We start from the raw sequence: 18,837 nt of genomic DNA on the forward strand, positions 1-18,837 counted from the left end.
GGAAGGGCCTTGATGCTCTTCAGGGCAGGGTTTGGTCCTTGGTTGGTCACAGGCTGGGTGGACCTTTCAGAAGGGACCTGGTGCCAGGTACATCCAGAGGAACTGATGTAGCAGGTGTCATCCCAGTGATGTCACTCCTGTTTGAGCCCATTCACTTATAAACCCTGTGCTTGTGCTCAGGAGAGGTAGCCTGGGAGAGGTGAGCAGGGAATCCTGCACTCTGGGATTTTGGTTACTTGGTTACTGATATTTTTAGAGGAATGAGATGGTGTCAGCAAGGAGTTCCTCTTGCAGGGCTGACAGCACTATGTAGTTCATCCTTTAGGTTTCACTGCTGGTGTTTGAAGTTGATGGAGCCTACTACCCATGGTGATGCTGCCGCCTGCATCACCTCTGTGTCTCCATCCATGTAGTGTTAGCATATAGAGTATATTGGTGTGCATGATCAGCTCTTCTTTACTTGAAGGATTTCCTTTCAAACTTTATTCGAAGCTGAATTGAAAGCACCACATTTTCCGATAGCAGGTCTCTTCTGCTCCTTGCTAACCAAACTGCAACAGATTTCCTCCCCTCTTAAGTTTTAAAAAGCAGAAAATCAGTCACAGCCTGATACCTTACTTGCCAAGGTGGACCATGAGGCAGGTTTTCTTGGTGGCCAAATGCAATTGCATTGCAAATGGTGACAGAGGTTGAGGTCAGGCCGATAGGCCTGGCAGTGGTGGTGTGCTCCGGCAGGACCTCAGTACCCCATCCCCTCCCCCTGAAGCTCCAGCAAACCCTGTGTTTTGTTGGTTGTTAACGAAATATATTTTGGTGAGACAATCTAGGTGTTACAAGTTTGGTTCTGCTTAGAAGAATGAGTAAATAAACAAAATGAAGGGTAAAGGTTTAAAACTGGAAGAAGGCAGATTAGATTAGGCATTAGAAAGAAATTCTTCATGGTGAGGGTGGTGAAACATTGAAACAGGTTGCCCAGAGGGATGCCTCATCCCTGGAAGTGTTCAAGGCTGGGCTGAACAGGGTTTTGAGACATGGTCTAGTGGAAGGTATCTCTGCTCGTGGCAGAAGGGTTAGAACATTATGGTCTTTAAGATGCCTTCCAACATAAATCATTCTGTGATTCTATGAAAACATGTTGAGGCTATAACCAAAATGGTCATCCATGGAGTTTGCAGTTCTCCTGCAAGGGCCTGATGTTCTCCAGGATTTCTGTGTTGGAATCCTCGCTATTCCTGCCTGAAACCCAAGCAAGGATGCTGCACATTGCTCTTCTGCAAAGAGGAACTGGCCTTCCTGCTTCTATGCCTTCCCACTTGCTCTTTCCTGAAGTTCAAAAAGCTTACATTGTGTTGAAACCCCTGTAGTGCTGCAAATCACGATGATGATTTAGTTTTGGCAGAAAAAAGGTGAATTCCTGGAGTTCCTAACTCCAGTCTAAGTCTTTGAATGTGGCAAGGCAATGACAGCTGTACCTTTGTATTTATTATTATTGATGTTGTTTGGGTTTCTTTTCGAAGCTCGTGTGTTACTGTTTTGGCCCTGTTCTTCTTTAAAAGAGGAGCTTTTAAAACGAGTTGTGAGAAGAAAAGTGGCATTATTGATGCTCAGCTTAGAAAATGCTTTGCCGGTTTTATTCAAATTATTTCAGGGAGTTGCAATATGGAGGAAAAAGAATTATATTTAGGCATATCAGTAAATCTTGTATCAATAAGCTGTAAATAAGGAAAGGCTGGTAAATGTGGCAAATGGGGAGCTGAGAGTCCTACAAAGCAGAAGATCTTCTAAATTTTGACATTTTCACAACTAAGCTGGTGCCGGGACTCCCTGTCCAGCTCTGTTTATCACAAAGTGGGCTTGATTTTCAGAATTTTATTTTTCAGATGCGTGACAGCTGTGTTGCTTCTTGTTTCACAAGCAATCCTGTGTCACTTGCTAGAGAGTATGGAGGGCATTTTTGTTCTTCAGTGTTTCTGAATCTGATTCATCTAGTGAAAGGGAGGTAAGATTAGAGAGAAAACCTCCTGTTGTACATAAATGCTGCTAGTGCTGTTATTTATTATTATATAATTATTATGACAACAGTGACAATGCTGATGCTAACAGTAGTAAAAGCTACTTATAACTGGTTAATGATGGACCAGGTTAACAAAGCACTGAAGTATTGAGAAGAAGAATTAGTGCAAGAAGGAAAAAAATGTATTTGGACAGTTAGAGTTTCCCATCTAAACTTAAGCTACCAACCAACAGGAAAAGGTGAGTCATGCCAAAGCAGCTGTTTCGTACAAGGGAGAAGTGGGCTGCTTCGAGCGTGGAGTGGACCCACTTATCTCCTGGCTCTGTGATGCTTCCTGTGTCCCAACTGTTTCACTTCTCTAGTTTTCAGTTGAAAGGAATTTCAACAGTATGGATTTCCAAAAGAGAGAAGAGGGGGAAAAAAAAAAATAGATGTGACAAGCCAGATGGAGAACTGAATCAAGTACAAGTGGCAACAATTAGCTCAACTCTTTCTCTTCCCCCCCTTTAAAATACCTTAACAACTCCAAAATTTATCAGTCTAAAAATCAAGCAGTCAGTTGACATTAAAGCTGTGTTTGGTTCAGGCTTTCCCTCTGATAATTGTTTGGTGGTGAGCAGAAGAGAGGAGGGTGCAGGTATTTGAGTTGCTTTTAACTTCTGTTCTCTGTAGTTTGATAGCAAAAGGTGTGTATATGGCCTGTAGATGGAGGTAGCTTTTCCTAAACCAGCAGTTTTTTTTGGGAAGGTGAATGAGAACACATGAGCTAAGACACCAAGGCTGGTGGTGCTGAATTGTGGAGCAATGCTGCTGGACTGTCCAGGCAGAGAGGGACAAATCTGGTGTGCTCGGAGATGTCTCTGACAAGGGGATTTCTCCAAGACAGCAAATCTGCAGCTGTGAATGAAATCCTCCTGAGCAGTGTTGGCATGTGTGCAGTCACTGCTTATGCAGCTGATTTTTTGGTGAAAACGCTGGGAAGGCTGGGGTATCTCTAATGCTGCATGTTTGTGTGTGGCCTTTACGATGCCCTGTGGTAAAATACACGTTATGTTAACCTTTTGCTCCTTAATCTGATGTCCTTCCCCAGCAATGTCCTGCACCATGGACTGCCTGTTTTGGACGGGAAAACTGAGAGTTTGCTGCATGGGGTATTTCCATGTCACTTTTCTGTAGAGCACTGCTGTGTCCAGCAAGCAGCTTTCCTGGATGCAGCCCTGACTTTTAAGAAACGAAGGAAGCTCTTCCAAAGCACATGGCATACTCATGCAGATTATTCCATTACTCACTTGGCCATGCCTGAACTTCTGGAGCATGCCTAGCTCCAGAAATCCATTTCTTTTTATTGTTTTTTCCCCTCCCAGCAGTGGCATCTGTGTGACAGCTTCTCCTCCCAGCTGGTCTTCTCCCCAGCATCTTGTCTGGCTTTGCTGCTCATGGCTGAGGACATGGTTGTGGGTCTTGCTTGGAGCCAGCTATATTGTGCCTGGAGGTGTTGGCTTGCTTTTGGTTGGACTTTGAGTCTGCTAGATGTATCCGGGAGCACGGTATGGAAGAGCCAGCTTTTTTTTTTTTTTTTTTTTTTTTACGGTTAAAAAAGCCCTTTATGCTGAAAGCTACCTCTCTTCATATTTTACTGAGTAATTGTGCCAACTGCCCTTAAAGGCACTCAAATGCCAATGTCCATCCCACTTACTTGTTAACATTTTTCAGATTAGAAGCTAAATCTGTCACTTGTGTGTCACTGGATAAACTACTTCTTTTGGGGACATGACAGGCAAGAGCTGTTCCGCTGCTTTTTAGGCAGAAGCCAATAACTTGAGGAACAGTAAACACTGGTGCTGTAGTGAGATGCCGTGCCCTGTCACTAGTCCTTTGCCAGCTATGAAAAGGAATAAATACATAACAGTGGGTAAGACCAGTCAATTTTCAAATTGGCCCCACGTCTTTATTTGGTACAAGGTATGCCCATGTATTTTCCCTCGGGGTAATCCTAAATGTGTAGAAAATGAACAGTAAAATGGACTGGGAGGAAAAATGTACATGCAAAAATGCTGCTGGTAATTGAAAGCTATTTGTAAAGTGTTGATGAGCTGTCCAGGAAGGAGAAGGCAACTTTGGCCCAAATCCAAAAGCCACTTCACTTGCTTCAGTGCTGAGATGAGAACAGCAATTAGATATTACAAAAATCAATATATGACAATTAAAAAAATCGAGAATAGGTAGCAATCAATCATAGGGAATAACCATGCTGGGTAGAGAACTAGTGAGGGAAGCTGAAGATGCTGAGGAAAACTTGTGCCAGGCATGGTATGGGAGGAGAGCTGATCAGAGTCCTAGAGAAAAGAGAAACACTTCAAGTAATGGATGGAGGAAGAAGTAAGGTGGAAATGTTTAATGAATATTTGTGTTGTAGACCTGGACAGCAGCAGTAAAATGTGAGGTGTGACATTTTTTCTAGCTCATTAGTAGCCAAGAAGGGTTTTACACAATAGAAATAAATATTTTCAAATTAAAAGGCCCTGACACCTTGCATCCAAGAATCTAAAACGTTGACATGTGATGCTGGTTTTAAATAAAGCTTATGGACTGGGAATATGCTGTCAAGAACTGGTCAGGGTAACCATGGAAGAGTTGGCAACATTTTACTTACCTCTTCTGGGCAAAATAATTGAAGAGCCAATATAAGATTCAATTGATAAAGAATTAAAGGATAGAAATATAATTCATGCCACTCAGGTTAGATTTATGGAATATAGATCTTGTCAAATAAACCTGACTTCATTCTTCCAGATGACAACTGTGGTTGATAAATGTAGATGAAATAGACTCTGCAAGGTGCTGGATGGGGTGCTGTGTGACAGCGTATCAGAAGACCAAGTCCTGGGTGATAGAGCTGGCAGAGATGATTCAAAGCAGTTTTGGGAATATGGGGACTTAGTTGGAGAAGCATGAATGGTTGGGAGAGGTCAGCAGGGACTGATGATAGCTCTGTGGTAGTTAGCATGTCATTGGTGATTTAGAAATGAATATGCAACTGTGGCTAATTAGCTGGGAGGAGCAATAGGGGTGAAGAGCAATAGGGGTGAGTTTATGATATGATCTGGGCGTATTGGGAGCATAGTTGGGTACTGCCTGACATGGTCTTTGGCTAGAAAAGCAGAATTTGGGCCATACAGAGCTGGGATGTGGTACTGCAGAAGGCAGCAGCTCTGCAGGAGGCTTAGAGGACAGCCAACTCCTTCCCAGCATAATGGTAGGGTGAAAGGGCTAGGCTGATCCTTGAGGAGTGGTGGATAATGGAGGGGTAACTTCAGGATGGAAAAATAACAGAATTTCAAAGTGTGCTGTGGTGCATGCGATGGGGGTGTATTGCATATCAAAAGGGCTTTTCAGTTTATCCCACCCAAAAAAACCTCAACAGTAAAAGAGAACAGGTAAAGATTGGAGCCAGAGAACTTCAGGTGGACCCCAGTATCTGTCTGTGAGCGTGGTTAGCTGTGGGAACTGACTCTGGTGGCAAACAGTGTGTGCTTTCCTTGTATTCTGAGCTGGATAGAATGATTTTCGCTGGTATTTCATACCTTGCCCTAAAGAGGGTTTGTGGGGCTGGAGGAGGTGATGCTTTAGCCAGAGACGTGGTGTTAGTCATGATGGTAGGACAGCTGAGAGACATGTATTGCAGGAAAGCTCAGAGAGTGAGAGCTGGTAGCTTCTTTTGACATGATGTTCTTCGATGTTCTGAGGATGCAAGCTCCAGCTCCTGCTGGTGGCAGAGGAGGGCTGGTTCAGTGGACACCACTTGGCATTTGATCTGGGGGATTCCTGCTATTGTCTTGGAAATCAACTGAGCTCCCCCTATGGTGTCACAATGCTGCTTTGAATAACATTGCCCCTTGAGGCACAAAGAGCCCTTGTGGGACCTTCTCCATCGCTGTCCTTGGCCAGAGCCAGCTAGTAGTGCATCATTCTGATACGCTTTTCTTTCTTTACTACGGTCTTGCCCAGATGCTTTAGCTTTAGTGGATGCAGAGGGCAGTCGTACATAGCTAGGAGGCGTTACTGGATCCACAGCCTTTGGGTCCTGTAATCCTGTCTGGCTTCAGGGGGACCTGAATGCTATACCACAGCATGGTGGTGGGTCAGGAGGAAGGAAAGTCCCTTAGAAAACCAGGGGTTCCTGCAGCAGCGTAAGGACCCATCTCGCCACTGGCAGGCAGTGTGTGGATAAGTGCCATAATTCTTGCAGTTTGGCAAGTCTTCATCAGACTGGAATGTATCTCTAAGTGGTGATATGGTCAGTCAATAGCCTTCATAATTAATCAAGCACTAATAGAAAAATTAGAAATCACATCTCTTCAGAGCAGGAGGTGGAAGCGAATGGCTGCTGGATTTTAACTGTTTCGCTGCTTTATTTTATTTTCTGGTTTTAACATTGCTCCCTTGAAAATTGTGGGCTGTTAGGGAAGTTTGGTACATAAACAGGATATTAAATTTAAATTATTATCTCAGTTACCAAGTGTGATGGTGAATTGAAAACTTGTTTTTCACGCAAACAAATGAAGAATAATATTATATTTTACACTCCACTAAATCAATGTAGCCCTAATTTTGCTATGCAAGAAATCAATTCTGGTCCTTACAACAGTCGAAGATGTTATGAACAAAGTAATTTTGCAAATTATGGCAAGTAACACATTTATTGATGACTGTAGTTTAGGAATTTAGAATTTGTGAGCACTGTAATATAATAAGGGCTGTACTGGCAGGAGCTGAGTGAAATACAGATTATACGGTGAAACTGTAATGCATCATTTGCTATTAGTGGACTGGTAATAATTACCAGTTTCAAAGCAGCTTTTTCCATGTAATCTTTAGTCTCAGTTGTAACAGCCCTTCTCATTGACATTATGATTACACAAGCTGCCCTTATGATCTGGAATATCTAGTTGATGGGAATACTAAAATGCGGTAGTGAATGCTTGATGTTGTATCCTCATTATAAGATAAAATGCTATTTTCTCTGACCTGATCTATAAGGTAGCGTTACATTGTTAGCTCCTACTGTGGTGTTAAAAACTTCCACTTCATTATGGTGAAGCAAGATGAATTTTTTCCATTTAAGATTTTTTGTGAGCTCACAAATGAGCATAGGAATGTGAAAGTCCAATTGAATTTCCCTCTAATTTGAGCAGATTTAAAAGTATCTCTCTGCGCTCATGTGCCTACCACATACTAAACACCACAGTGCGTTTTATCTCAACACTGGCTCCTGGACGAAATGTTAAATATTATTCCAAGGGCTTTTAAAGTGATTAAAGTGTTAAATGCCTTCTGTGGATGATATAGTCTTATTTTAGTTGCCTGGTCCAGCTTCTTAAGCCAGATGTAGGATAATGCAGAGCTGGGAGACAGGGAAGAAAGCTGCCTCTTGTGTCCTCAAATCACCATTCAGCTTGCTGGAGGATGAAAATGCCCAGATGAAGCTTGTCTTCCCCTCATCCTGAGTGAGACGAGAAACAAGTGCAGGATTTTCTTTCCAAATCTTGGGTTCAGAGAAAGCGATGTTTTCTTTCCAAACGTGCCTCATTTGTTTTTTCTTTCTCTTTTCTTTATATAAGGTAAACAGGGGAAACCTAGTGGGGGCAACTCTCATGCAGCCTATAAAGAGATTTACCCAGGAGTTGTTCCTGTGGAGCTGATGTCTCATAAAGTAAATTTTGGGTCAGGGCAGGAATACACGTTGCAGGCAGATGTAAGGTGCCCCTTGGTGGACTCCTGGTTTATTCATCAGCAAACCTCATGTTGTTTTTTTTAAATAACACTAACCAGCAGCTCCATGAGAACTGCTGGTCAGGACTGGAAATGAAATGTTATCCTCCTCTTACCTCCAATTTCAGTTTAGCAGCATTTGCTAAAAAAAACCTCCATAGAGGGGGGTAGAAGTGAATTATCTGCAAAACTGAAGGATCAATAAAAGCTCGCCGTCGCTATATCTCACACCACTCTTTCCTCACGGGCAGGCCTCAAAAAGTTATTCATCCCCCTTGTCTTGCCATATATTAGGAGGGACTGCTTTCTGCTGTCATTATTAGCTGGCTTTTTGTTTAGTTATTTATTAGTTGGTTGCTCTTTTATGATGTCCGTGTTATCTCCAGAAATAAATTATCATTAAATAGAGTTAGCTCACCACTTGCCAAAGTGGCATTTACCATCCTCAGCTCCTTTTCAGCATGAGAGAAATAATACGACTCTGGCAGGGCGTTCGGCCAGGCCTCTTGGCCTCTCTCCAGCTCTTTCCCTGGCTGTGCTGCTGCTCTCTCTGCCTTCCTCTCTCTCTGTCCCATGCTCTGTTTTATTGCATTTTTTTCACGCCCCTCACTCCCAAGCTGAATCTTTGCTGAGGAGCAGGACATGCTGCCTAATTCTGTACACATTATTACTCTTTCAAAATAAGGAGGAGGCTAGCAATGTGATGATGCCCAGCTTGGTGGCAGTTGGGATTGCTGCTTTGAACCCATGTATGGAGTTTTCTACAGTGCTTTTCAGAAGGAGATATGTTTATTATTTTATTTCTTGCATTGTATTGTATTTTACTTTATTTTATATTTATTTTCTTCCCAGTTTAAATGTTAGCAGCCTCTTGCAGCATAACAGCAGCTGAAGTTGCAGCTGCCATCAACTGACATAAATTTTTTCCTAATACTTTTTTTTTTTACTGCAATTACTTGATAGGGTTTGATTTTGAACTCTGGTCTGGGGATGATGGGAGGAGATAGGTGCACACGGGGTGGATTTGGACTTCCCCATTATGCCCATTGCCTTCTCCCGTGTCCCCTGTCCCCTGCCCGTGCCTGAGCTGGGATACCCCTTCCCCAACTCTCAGCTGAGCATCCTGGAGGAGAGGAGCTTAGGCGGGGAGGTGAGCTCTCGCCCTGCCGGTGGATGGCTGGAGATTGACGCTGCTTGTTGTGTTGTTTTGCAGGTAAAGACGAGCCCAGCAGCTACACGTGTACGACTTGTAAACAGCCTTTCAACAGCGCCTGGTTCCTCTTGCAGCACGCACAGAACACGCATGGCTTACGGATCTACCTAGAAAGCGAGCACGGCAGCCCCCTGACGCCACGGGTTGGTATCCCAACAGGACTAGGTGCAGAGTGCCCTTCCCAGCCACCTCTCCATGGGATTCACATTGCAGACAATAACCCTTTTAACCTGCTCAGAATACCTGGCTCGGTCTCAAGGGAGGCATCGGGGCTGGGAGAAGGGCGTTTCCCACCCACACCGCCCCTCTTTAGCCCTCCCCCAAGGCACCATTTGGATCCGCATCGCATTGAGCGCCTGGGTGCGGAAGAAATGGCTCTGGCCACCCATCACCCTAGTGCCTTTGACAGGGTGCTGCGACTGAACCCCATGGCAATGGAGCCCCCTGCTATGGATTTCTCCCGGAGGCTGCGGGAGCTGGCCGGCAACACCTCCAGCCCACCGTTGTCCCCGAGTCGGCCCAGCCCTATGCAAAGGTTGCTGCAGCCCTTCCAGCCTGGTAACAAGCCCCCATTCCTGGCCACGCCACCTCTTCCTCCTCTGCAGTCTGCTCCTCCTCCCTCTCAGCCGCCCATGAAGTCCAAGTCCTGTGAGTTCTGTGGGAAGACCTTCAAGTTTCAGAGCAACCTGGTGGTCCACCGCCGGAGCCACACTGGAGAGAAGCCCTACAAATGCAACCTCTGTGACCACGCCTGCACGCAGGCCAGCAAGCTGAAGCGCCACATGAAGACACACATGCACAAGTCCTCCCCCATGACGGTGAAGTCGGATGATGGGCTCTCCACTGCCAGCTCCCCTGAGCCGGGCACCAGTGACCTGGTGGGCAGTGCCAGCAGTGCCCTCAAGTCTGTGGTGGCCAAGTTCAAGAGTGAGAATGATCCCAACATGATTCCTGAGAATGGGGATGAGGAAGAGGAGGAAGAGGAGGAGGAGGAGGAGGAGGAGGAGGAGGAAGAGGAGGAGGACTTGAATGAGAGTGATAGGCAGGACTACAGCTTCGGGATGAGCCTAGAGGCAGCCCGCCACCATGAGAACAACTCGCGGGCCGGTGAGGAGGGACGGTCAATGCCAGACGTCATGCAGGGCATGGTCCTGAGCTCCATGCAGCACTTCAGTGAGGCCTTCCACCAGGTCCTGGGGGAGAAACACAAGCGTGGCCACCTCCCCGAGCCTGAGGTGCACAGGGACACTTGTGATGAAGACTCGGTGGCCGGCGAGTCTGACCGCATCGATGAAGGGGCGATCAACGGCCGGGGCTGCTCCCCAGGGGAGTCTGCCTCGGGAGGCCTTTCCAAAAAGCTGCTTCTGGGTAGCCCCAGCTCCCTGAGCCCCTTCTCCAAACGCATCAAGCTGGAGAAGGAGTTTGACCTGCCGCCTGCTGCCATGCCCAACACCGAGAACGTTTATTCCCAGTGGCTGGCGGGCTATGCCGCCTCCCGGCAGCTGAAGGACCCCTTCCTCAGCTTCGGTGATTCGCGACAATCGCCCTTCGCCTCCTCCTCCGAGCACTCTTCGGAGAACGGCAGCCTGCGCTTCTCCACGCCGCCGGGCGAGCTGGACGGAGGGATCTCAGGCCGCAGTGGCACAGGAAGCGGAGGGAGCACCCCCCATATTAGTGGCCCGGGCCCTGGCAGGCCCAGCTCAAAAGAGGGCAGACGCAGCGACACTTGTGAGTACTGTGGGAAGGTCTTCAAGAACTGTAGTAATCTCACCGTCCACAGACGGAGCCACACGGGCGAGAGGCCGTATAAGTGTGAGCTTTGCAACTACGCCTGCGCCCAGAGTAGCAAGCTCACCCGGCACATGAAAACACACGGGCAGGTGGGAAAGGACGTTTACAAATGCGAGATTTGTAAGATGCCTTTTAGCGTGTACAGTACCCTGGAGAAACACATGAAAAAATGGCACAGTGATCGAGTCTTGAATAACGAGATAAAAACTGAATAGAAGTATATTCGTAAAACCCCCCTGCCCCATGCCCTATACCCACCCCCATCCCTTCTCCATCCCACATCCCTGTAGAGGTTTTCTAGTCCCTTGTGATGGAAATCATGGAAGCTAAGGATATTTGGAAAGTGCTTGTCACCAGCACACCTTGTTTATTTTCTTTTTTGTTCTCACCGTTTGAATGCATGATCTGTATCGGGGCAATACTATTGCATTTTACGCAAACTTTGAGCCTTTCTCTTGTGCAATAATTTACATGTTGTGTATGTTGGTTTTTTTTATTATTATTTTGTTTTGGTTGGTTTCCTTGGGGTTTTTTTGGTTGGTTGTTTTTTTTCCCTTGGTGTTTTTTTTTTTTTGTTTTGTTTTGTTTTGTTTTGTTTTTATTAGACAGCATGTATGGTATGTTATGGCTGTTTAAATTGTCCCTGATTAGTTGCTGAGCAAACAACGTCGCTGTTTCCAGTTCCGTTCGGAAAAAAAAAAAAGGAAAAAAAAAAAAAGATGAGAGAGAAAAAAAAAGAAAAAGAGAAAATCAAAACAAAACCAAACCCAAGAGCAAACAAAACCAACCATGCTGCATACATCCTATAATACATATCATGTACAGTTTTGTTTTGTGATGTACGAAGGAAAACACACTTTGGGTAACCCTCTATGGACAGGACTGATAGCACTGAAGAAGCATTGCTTTAGCTAAATTGCTTTCTTAAAAAGGATAAACCTACTGATTGGAGAAAGAGAAAAAAAAATCCCAAACCTTTAATCGGAAGGTAACTGACTGCCATCAGTCAGCAAGAGGTAGATTTCTTTTAGCGTTTGGTTTAAAACACACACACACACACGCGCGCACACACACACACTCACATACACACAATTAATCTGAGTGCCTTGGATCTGTCGTGGCCAATGCCAGTGGCTCCTTTCTGCTCGTCCTCCATGCGTAGCTCGTCTCCACGTCGGTGGCAGTGGCGAGCTGCTTCTTCCCAGCGAGTGTGCAAGTCTGTCTTGTGTCCCTTACAACGCCGGCTACCTAATGAAGAGGAAAGAGAAAACTAAAAAAGAGAAAGAAATTTCCTGCTCAGTCCTAGTTAATCATAATTCTTCCCTGCCTTTTATTATTATTTTCTTTGTGTTTAAAACCAAACCGATCATACGAGTCTAAAACCCGCTTCTCTTGTGGAGAGTGCTTAAAACAAAATATAGAACCTTACCCTTCCTCCACCCCTTCCCCCCTCCCCTCCCCTTTTATTTCCACTCCCTGTCGATGATTAAATAGAATGTGAAATGTGCAGAGGCCCTTCAATGCCATTAAATACACAAGTAAGGAAATCTGTTTTGTGACGAATATTTACTTTTAATAATATCTTTTTATTGATTCTGGCACCAAACAAATCCAGAGCCACTTGGTTGTCAAGCTGACAATCAAATTATAAACTTTAAGACCTCGTGTATACCATATAAAAAATAAAATAAAGACTGGCAATAATATTTTACTGAGTGTATCAGATAGAGGAGCAAAACTCTAAATAAATGGTGATTTATTAGCACAACGTGGTACTGTTTGCCATTTTAAACTAGGAACAGGTGTATAAGCTAATACCGACACAGTGGCGATTAACTACGAACTATTAAGACTTGCCTTTAATGTGACGCTTGGAAGAAGTGATGGAGAATTAAAGATAGAGGGATTAAAAAAAAAAAAAAGGCAAAATGAATATCAGTATCTGTCTGTGCTCCCTAAAAGCTGTCCATTTCTTCCCTCCCCTTCCCCCCCACCCTGCTCTGTGTGCTATTTGTGTTGATGTGGAAGAGGATTCCTTGTTTTATTCTTAAGCTAGTGCCCGCCCCGGTTGGTGTTCAAATAGCACTTGACTCTGCCTGTGATGTCTGTATCTTTTCTTTAATCAAAGGTACAGAGGTTGAGTATAAAATAAGACTGCTCAGATAGGACAATTAAGTGCACTGTACAATTTTCCCAGTTTACAGGTCTACACTTAAAGGGAAAAGTTGCAAGAATGCTGAAAAAAAACCTACAAAACCAATAAAAAAACAATTTTGTTGATGAGCATAAAAAAACAAATAACCCCACAAACTTTGCCAGCCGTTTACTTGACTAATGAGCTTATCTTCTCGGACGTGACATTACAGCGCTGTGAATGGAAACAGACTCTACACTCACATAAAATGAATGATTTGCTTTTGCTCCTACCGTGCAAGGAATTTTTTTGTACAAAAATAGAAAAAAAACCCAACTTTTTTAAATATAAATGTTAAGAAAAAAATTTTTTTAAGGAGAAAAAAAAAGAAAAAAAAAACAACCACAACACTTCATTATGTTTAGGGGGAAACTGTATTTTAGGGTTCATTGTCTTGGTGGTGTACAAGACTTGTTACTCATTTTAAAATGGTAGTGGAAATTCTATGCCTTGGATATAAACAGCTCTTCAGGTTGTATAAAAAACATGCATTTGGGGAAAGGTTTAAGATTATATAGTACTTAAATATAGGAAAATGCACACTCATGTTGATTCCTATGCTAAAACACATTTATGGTCTCTTTTTTCTGTATTTCTAGAATGGTATTTGAATTAAATGTTCATCTAGTGTAGGCACTATAGTATTTATATTGAAGCTTGTATTTTTAACTGTTGCTTGTTCTCTGAAAAGGTATTGATGTACCTTTTTTGGTAGTGGAAAAAAAAAACACACACACAGGCTGCCACAGTATATTTTTTTAATTTGGCAGGATAATATAGTGCAAATTATTTGTATGTTACAAAAAGAAAAAAAAAAGAAAAAAGACAAAAAAAGTGTGACACTGGACAGATCCGAGGCCATATGATGGCTCTCTGGGGGAAAGCTGTTCAGATGTCATGCTGTTGGCCGTCACAGAGGGGTGTACATATCTTTTTTTCGTTCTTTTTTCCTGCTGCCATACTGTATGCAGTACTGCAAGCTAATAACGTTGGTTTGTTATGTAGTGTGCTTTATGTCCCTTTCCTTCTATCACCTGACATTCCAGCATCTTAACTTCATATGCAGTAAAAGAAAGGAAAAAAAAAAGCTTAAAAAAAACAACAAGAAGAAAAAAAAGACAAAAAAAAGATAAAACCGTTTTGCAGTTTTTTTCATTGCCAAAAACTAAATGGTGCTTTATATTTAGATTGGAAAGAATTTCATATGCAAAGCATATTAAAGAGAAAGCCCGCTTGAGTCAATACTTTTTTGTAAATGGCAATGCAGAATATTTTGTTATTGGCCTTTTCTATTCCTGTACTGAAAGCTGTTTGTCGTAACTTGAAATTTTATCTTTTACTATGGGAGTCACTATTTATTATTGCTTATGTGCTCTGTTCAAAACAGAGGCACTTAATTTGATCTTTTATTTTTCTTTGGGGTTTTTTTGGGGGGGGGAGGATGGGGGAGATTTTTTTTGTTTTGGATTATTTTTATTATTTGGATGACCAAAGGTCATTACAACCTGGCTTTTTATTGTATTTGTTTCTGGTCTTTGTTAAGTTCTATTGGAAAAACCACTGTCTGTGTTTTTTTGGCAGTTGTCTGCATTATCCTGTTCATACACCCATTTTGTCCCTTTATTGAAAAAATAAACAAAAAAACCTTAAAGTACACAGTGTCAGCTTCTCGTGTCCTCATTTGACACACGCTGTAGGTGGATTCCAGCAGCAGGCTCTAGGAGAACGGGTGTTGTGGGGTGCACTCTCTCAACCCTGAGGAGCGCCTGCCGCCTTGAGCTTGTCTTTAACTAAGCCAAGGAAGAGGATTTTTTGGGCTAATGAGGTAGCTTGCTGGGGCAGTGGAAAACATTTGCAGTCTGAACATGTAGTTTTGGGGTTGGGTCTTTTTTCCTCCCTTAGCTGAGGACTAAGCATGACCCTCCCACCCTGATAACCAGCAACATCTCTGGCTTTTATGTAGCAGCCTCTCAGTCTGTGATGGGGATTTCCCCATTTGGCAATGCTTTGGCAGGTGAGCCAAAAAAACCCTTCTACAGCCCCTCCTCAAGACTCTTCCATCCCTGGATAGTTTTGTGGGGGTGTGGGGTGAAGTAGGCTGCTGGTGTGGGCAGGAGCTGATTTCTCTTGGCATGGGGGAATATGCGCCGTGGCTCTGGGATGACATGCCCAAAGCTCCTGGCACCAGGAGCTGGGAGCTCACTTTCCTTCTCCCATGGGCTTTTTCTTTCTTTCTTTTTTTTTTTTTTTCTTTCTCCCTTTCTGGTGGGATTCACAGGCTTTATGTGCATTGTCTCTAAAATCCAGACTCCAGGTCACCACCCCAACTCCCTCCTCAGGGGTCTGTATATGTTGTCAGTTTGACAAATACTGCATGTTGCAGCATCTCTTTACTTTATTAAAGCACGTACCACTGTGATACTGTCTCTTGCTGTTCCTAGTGTAATGGAGTTAATACTTTTTTTCTTTCTTTTTTTTTTCTTTTCCGTAAAACCTTCGAATTGTTCTGTTGTCTTTTTGTCATGGCACTGTTTGTTGCCTGTATTTTGCCCAGCACCTTCTGAAGGGGAAGTTTTGGATTGAAAAAAATACAGAAATACATCATATATTGAAAGAAAATAGTGAATTTCTTTTCTAAGAGAGACAAAAAGAAATAATAAAACTCCATTTTAGTCCTGAGACAGGAGCAGTGAAGGTTGCATTGTCTGACTGTGCAAGGGGTCTAGAACAGCACTGGCAGCATCCCCTACTTGTGCTCCTCTTCACCAGGCTGGTATCCCCTGGTTGTCTCCAAGGAAGATGCCATGCCAAAGACAAGAGATGCAGCACGGATGCACATGCTGCTAGAGAGACCCCCAGCACAGTGTAGGGGAGGCAGGGTCTGGTCCCAGCAGAGTGGGCTTGAGGTGAAGGGGATGGCTGCGGTGACCATTCCTGGGAGTGCCAGTGTATGCAAGGAGCGCTTTGCTGCTGCCTTGATGACACAGCTTTTGATCCTGTGCCACAAAATGTCTGTACAAATTCCAGTGGATCCTCCCTCTCACTATTTTTATTGCTGGTTGTTCCACTGTGCTCGAGATGTTTTCTAGAGGACTTGTGTCCTCTAGAGCCTGGCGTTGAGCATAGCCTGGCTGTCTTTCAGAGTGGGCACTGAACCCTATGTCTTATCCTACAGTGGCTGCTGTTCTACTGTCTATACTATGTCTCACATATGAAATAATCATATGTACAGGCAAATATACAGGCATCTGTATACAGGTCTATATATGGGCATCTCTAGATAGATCTGGGCTCCAGGCACTGCTACAAGGTGCAAAGCATACAGCAGTTATTTTTCTTTTCAGTTGTGCAGCGATGAGTTTATTTTACAGGTTTCAGCTAAATGAGCCCTTTGGGCTCTGCACTGCCTTGCAGCTGTGCACATGGGGCTGTGACAGTGGTTTGGAGGAGCCTCAGGAGTAGCAGCTCTGACTGGGAGTTGTCTCAACACCATATGGCCAGTGAGAGTGTAGCTTGTGAGTGACAAGACACTTTCACCTCATCATCAAATTGCAATTTGGTAACATGATCCTTTCTGCCAGTGGTGATGAGTTCATAGCATGATGAACCTATTGAAATGTGTTGGGTTGGGACATGGATGTCTGAGGCCCCATTGTGTGTTCTTGAGCTGTGTTTAATGTGTTGCACACACGTGACCCGTGCTCCCTAGAAATTTCTCTGTTTCTTTCTGTGCAAAAAGATGTCTCAATAAATGAGAGTGATATTTGGGTAACAGTGTTACTGTTGTTCAAACATCAAACTCCGTCAACTTTTGAGGAGGAACTTGTTTTTTATGGCACAGACCCCTTTGCTGTTAGTTTTTAATCTCCTCCAAATTGAATGATTAATGTAGTGAAGGTACTGAAGCAGTATCCAGAATTTAGACTACAGATGTTTCATATTTATAATGTTCATATTTAATTATTTGTAATTAAATATTCATATTTATCTCAGATAAATACAGGAACGAGTGATACCATGTCTTTGCTTGACATTCAGGAGGCTTCAGTGTATGTGATGAGATAGAATTTGGGGATTTATGTAAGTGCAGCGTTTGTACAAAAAAAAGGAAAGAGATATCAGCCACTCAGCTCTCTCCCTCTCTTTTTTTCCTCGTGTAAAGGATGAAAACCATTTTGGAGGGTGCATGGGCAAATTGTCGTACTGACTTGGACAGTGATGTTGGCTGGAGAGGCTGTTTGCTGAAGTCACAGAAGAGCCCCTGCTCCTTGAACCCAGTTTCAAACTAGCTTCAGGGATACAGGCACAGAATCCCCTCCCTGACATGTGGCAGGAGGCACTGGTCCCTGGGTTTTGTACCCCTGGGTGGGATGTACAATTTGCAGCATCATTGTATTAAGACTCCTGGCTGGGGTGGCTGTGGCACTCGTGTCTTCCCTGAAAGTCTCAGTCAGTTTTAAGGTCAGCCTGAAGTATGTGGAGCTCAGACATCAGCAGTAATGAACCCTACCTGAAGACAAATCAGACGTGCTCTTGCCTTTGGAAGAGCCACTCCAGACTGCATCTGGTGAAGATCTGGACTAGTAGCTACTTAGTTTTGATGGCACCTTCCACATAGCCCTTCAACCACTCTGCTAAGCATTATTGAAGCAATTTCCATAGAAACAGGGTGCCCAGTTGGGATGCAGAGGTGGATTTCGAGCATTGTGCTGATGATGCACTGGCCTCTCCACCTCTCCACCCACAGGGTAGCCCTTAGTCTGCCATTTGGGCTAATGCAGTGATTGGTGATTGGCCTTGAGCAGGGGGCTTACAGCCCCTCTCATGCTCCGTGTGATCAAAGCCAGGGATGTTTGCTGTCCTGGCACTCTGTTCCATGTTGCGTGAGTCAATGGCGAGTTGCCTACTCACCTCGCTGGGGCTTTTGCATCTCAAACTTTGTGGCTGCAGTGTGATATCCAATGAGTTGGGGAGAGTCCTCTATGAACCACCTGCTGCATGGCATATTAAAAGTACCAATAGCTTTAAGAGGGTCTTTGGCATGATGGGTGCTACGAGAAGTCCCCAAGTTCAGGGAAAGAATGGGTGGAAATTTTCAGACAGGCTGGCTTGGTCCTTGCCCAAACAGAGCTCCTGATGCTGGTTTCTCAGTAAAGTCCAGAGGATTTTCCTCCTAAACAATCTCTATGGTTCCTGTGTGGTGCCAAGCGATGCCAGATATGAGAGTGTGGCCTGAGAGGAGGAAGGGCTCTGTTCTGCTGTATCTCTTTCTGACAGCTGGGTGTCTTAGTTGAGAAAAAAAAAAAAGACAAAATCATGTTAAATAAGAGAATAATTCACACTGAGGGCCATGTCACACCTGTTCTTTCCTCTGTCCCCATGCTCTCTGTAGGTTCGGCGTACCCCCCCAGCTGGCGCAGTGCCCAGGGAGCCCCGGACGTCTGGCAGTTTTCGGATGGAAGTTCCAGAGCACTTAAATTCTGAAAGGAGGTGAAGCTGGGGCGAGTGGCTGGCAGCGTTTCAGCATCTGGAGGTGGCCTCTGTCCTGCTGGCTTGCCGTGTCCCCGGGAGAGCCTGAGAAGTCACCTACTGAAGGCAGCACTCCCCGGGCTCCTCTTGCCTGCAAGACTATCGTATTTATATTTTGTAATAGAGTACAAAACTTCTTCGGGGTTGTTTTTTTTTGTTTGTTTGTTTCTCTCTTTTTTTTCCCCTAAAAGCATAAAAAAGGCGCAAACCCACCCACCAAGGTCAAGGGCTTATTGATGGCTTCAACCAGCTCCTTTCTCTGTGATAACGACTGTTTCATTTTCGTGGACAACCTGGCCCATTGGTTATCTCCATAATGTGCCA

The 18,837-nt window shown here is 44.2% G+C and overlaps 1 protein-coding gene across 2 annotated transcripts in view; it reads left to right on the forward strand.

Moving 5' to 3' along the window:
• BCL11A (BCL11 transcription factor A) overlaps positions 1 to 18,468 on the forward strand; it is a 70,768-nt gene extending 52,300 nt beyond the window's left edge. The window contains exons 3-4 of one of the 2 annotated variants that reach the window (XM_054383477.1): positions 9,000 to 10,727; positions 18,377 to 18,468. In XM_054383477.1, coding sequence (XP_054239452.1) covers positions 9,000 to 10,727; positions 18,377 to 18,468 — 1,820 coding nt within the window. Of the gene's footprint in view, positions 1 to 8,999; positions 11,006 to 18,376 lie in introns of those variants that run through there. The other variant, XM_054383476.1, reaches the window with a different exon arrangement.
• Positions 18,469 to 18,837: the final 369 nt, after the last annotated feature.

This window comes from Indicator indicator, chromosome 9, assembly GCF_027791375.1.
Source record: "Indicator indicator isolate 239-I01 chromosome 9, UM_Iind_1.1, whole genome shotgun sequence".
In the NCBI taxonomy this organism is placed as follows: Eukaryota; Metazoa; Chordata; class Aves; order Piciformes; family Indicatoridae; genus Indicator; species Indicator indicator.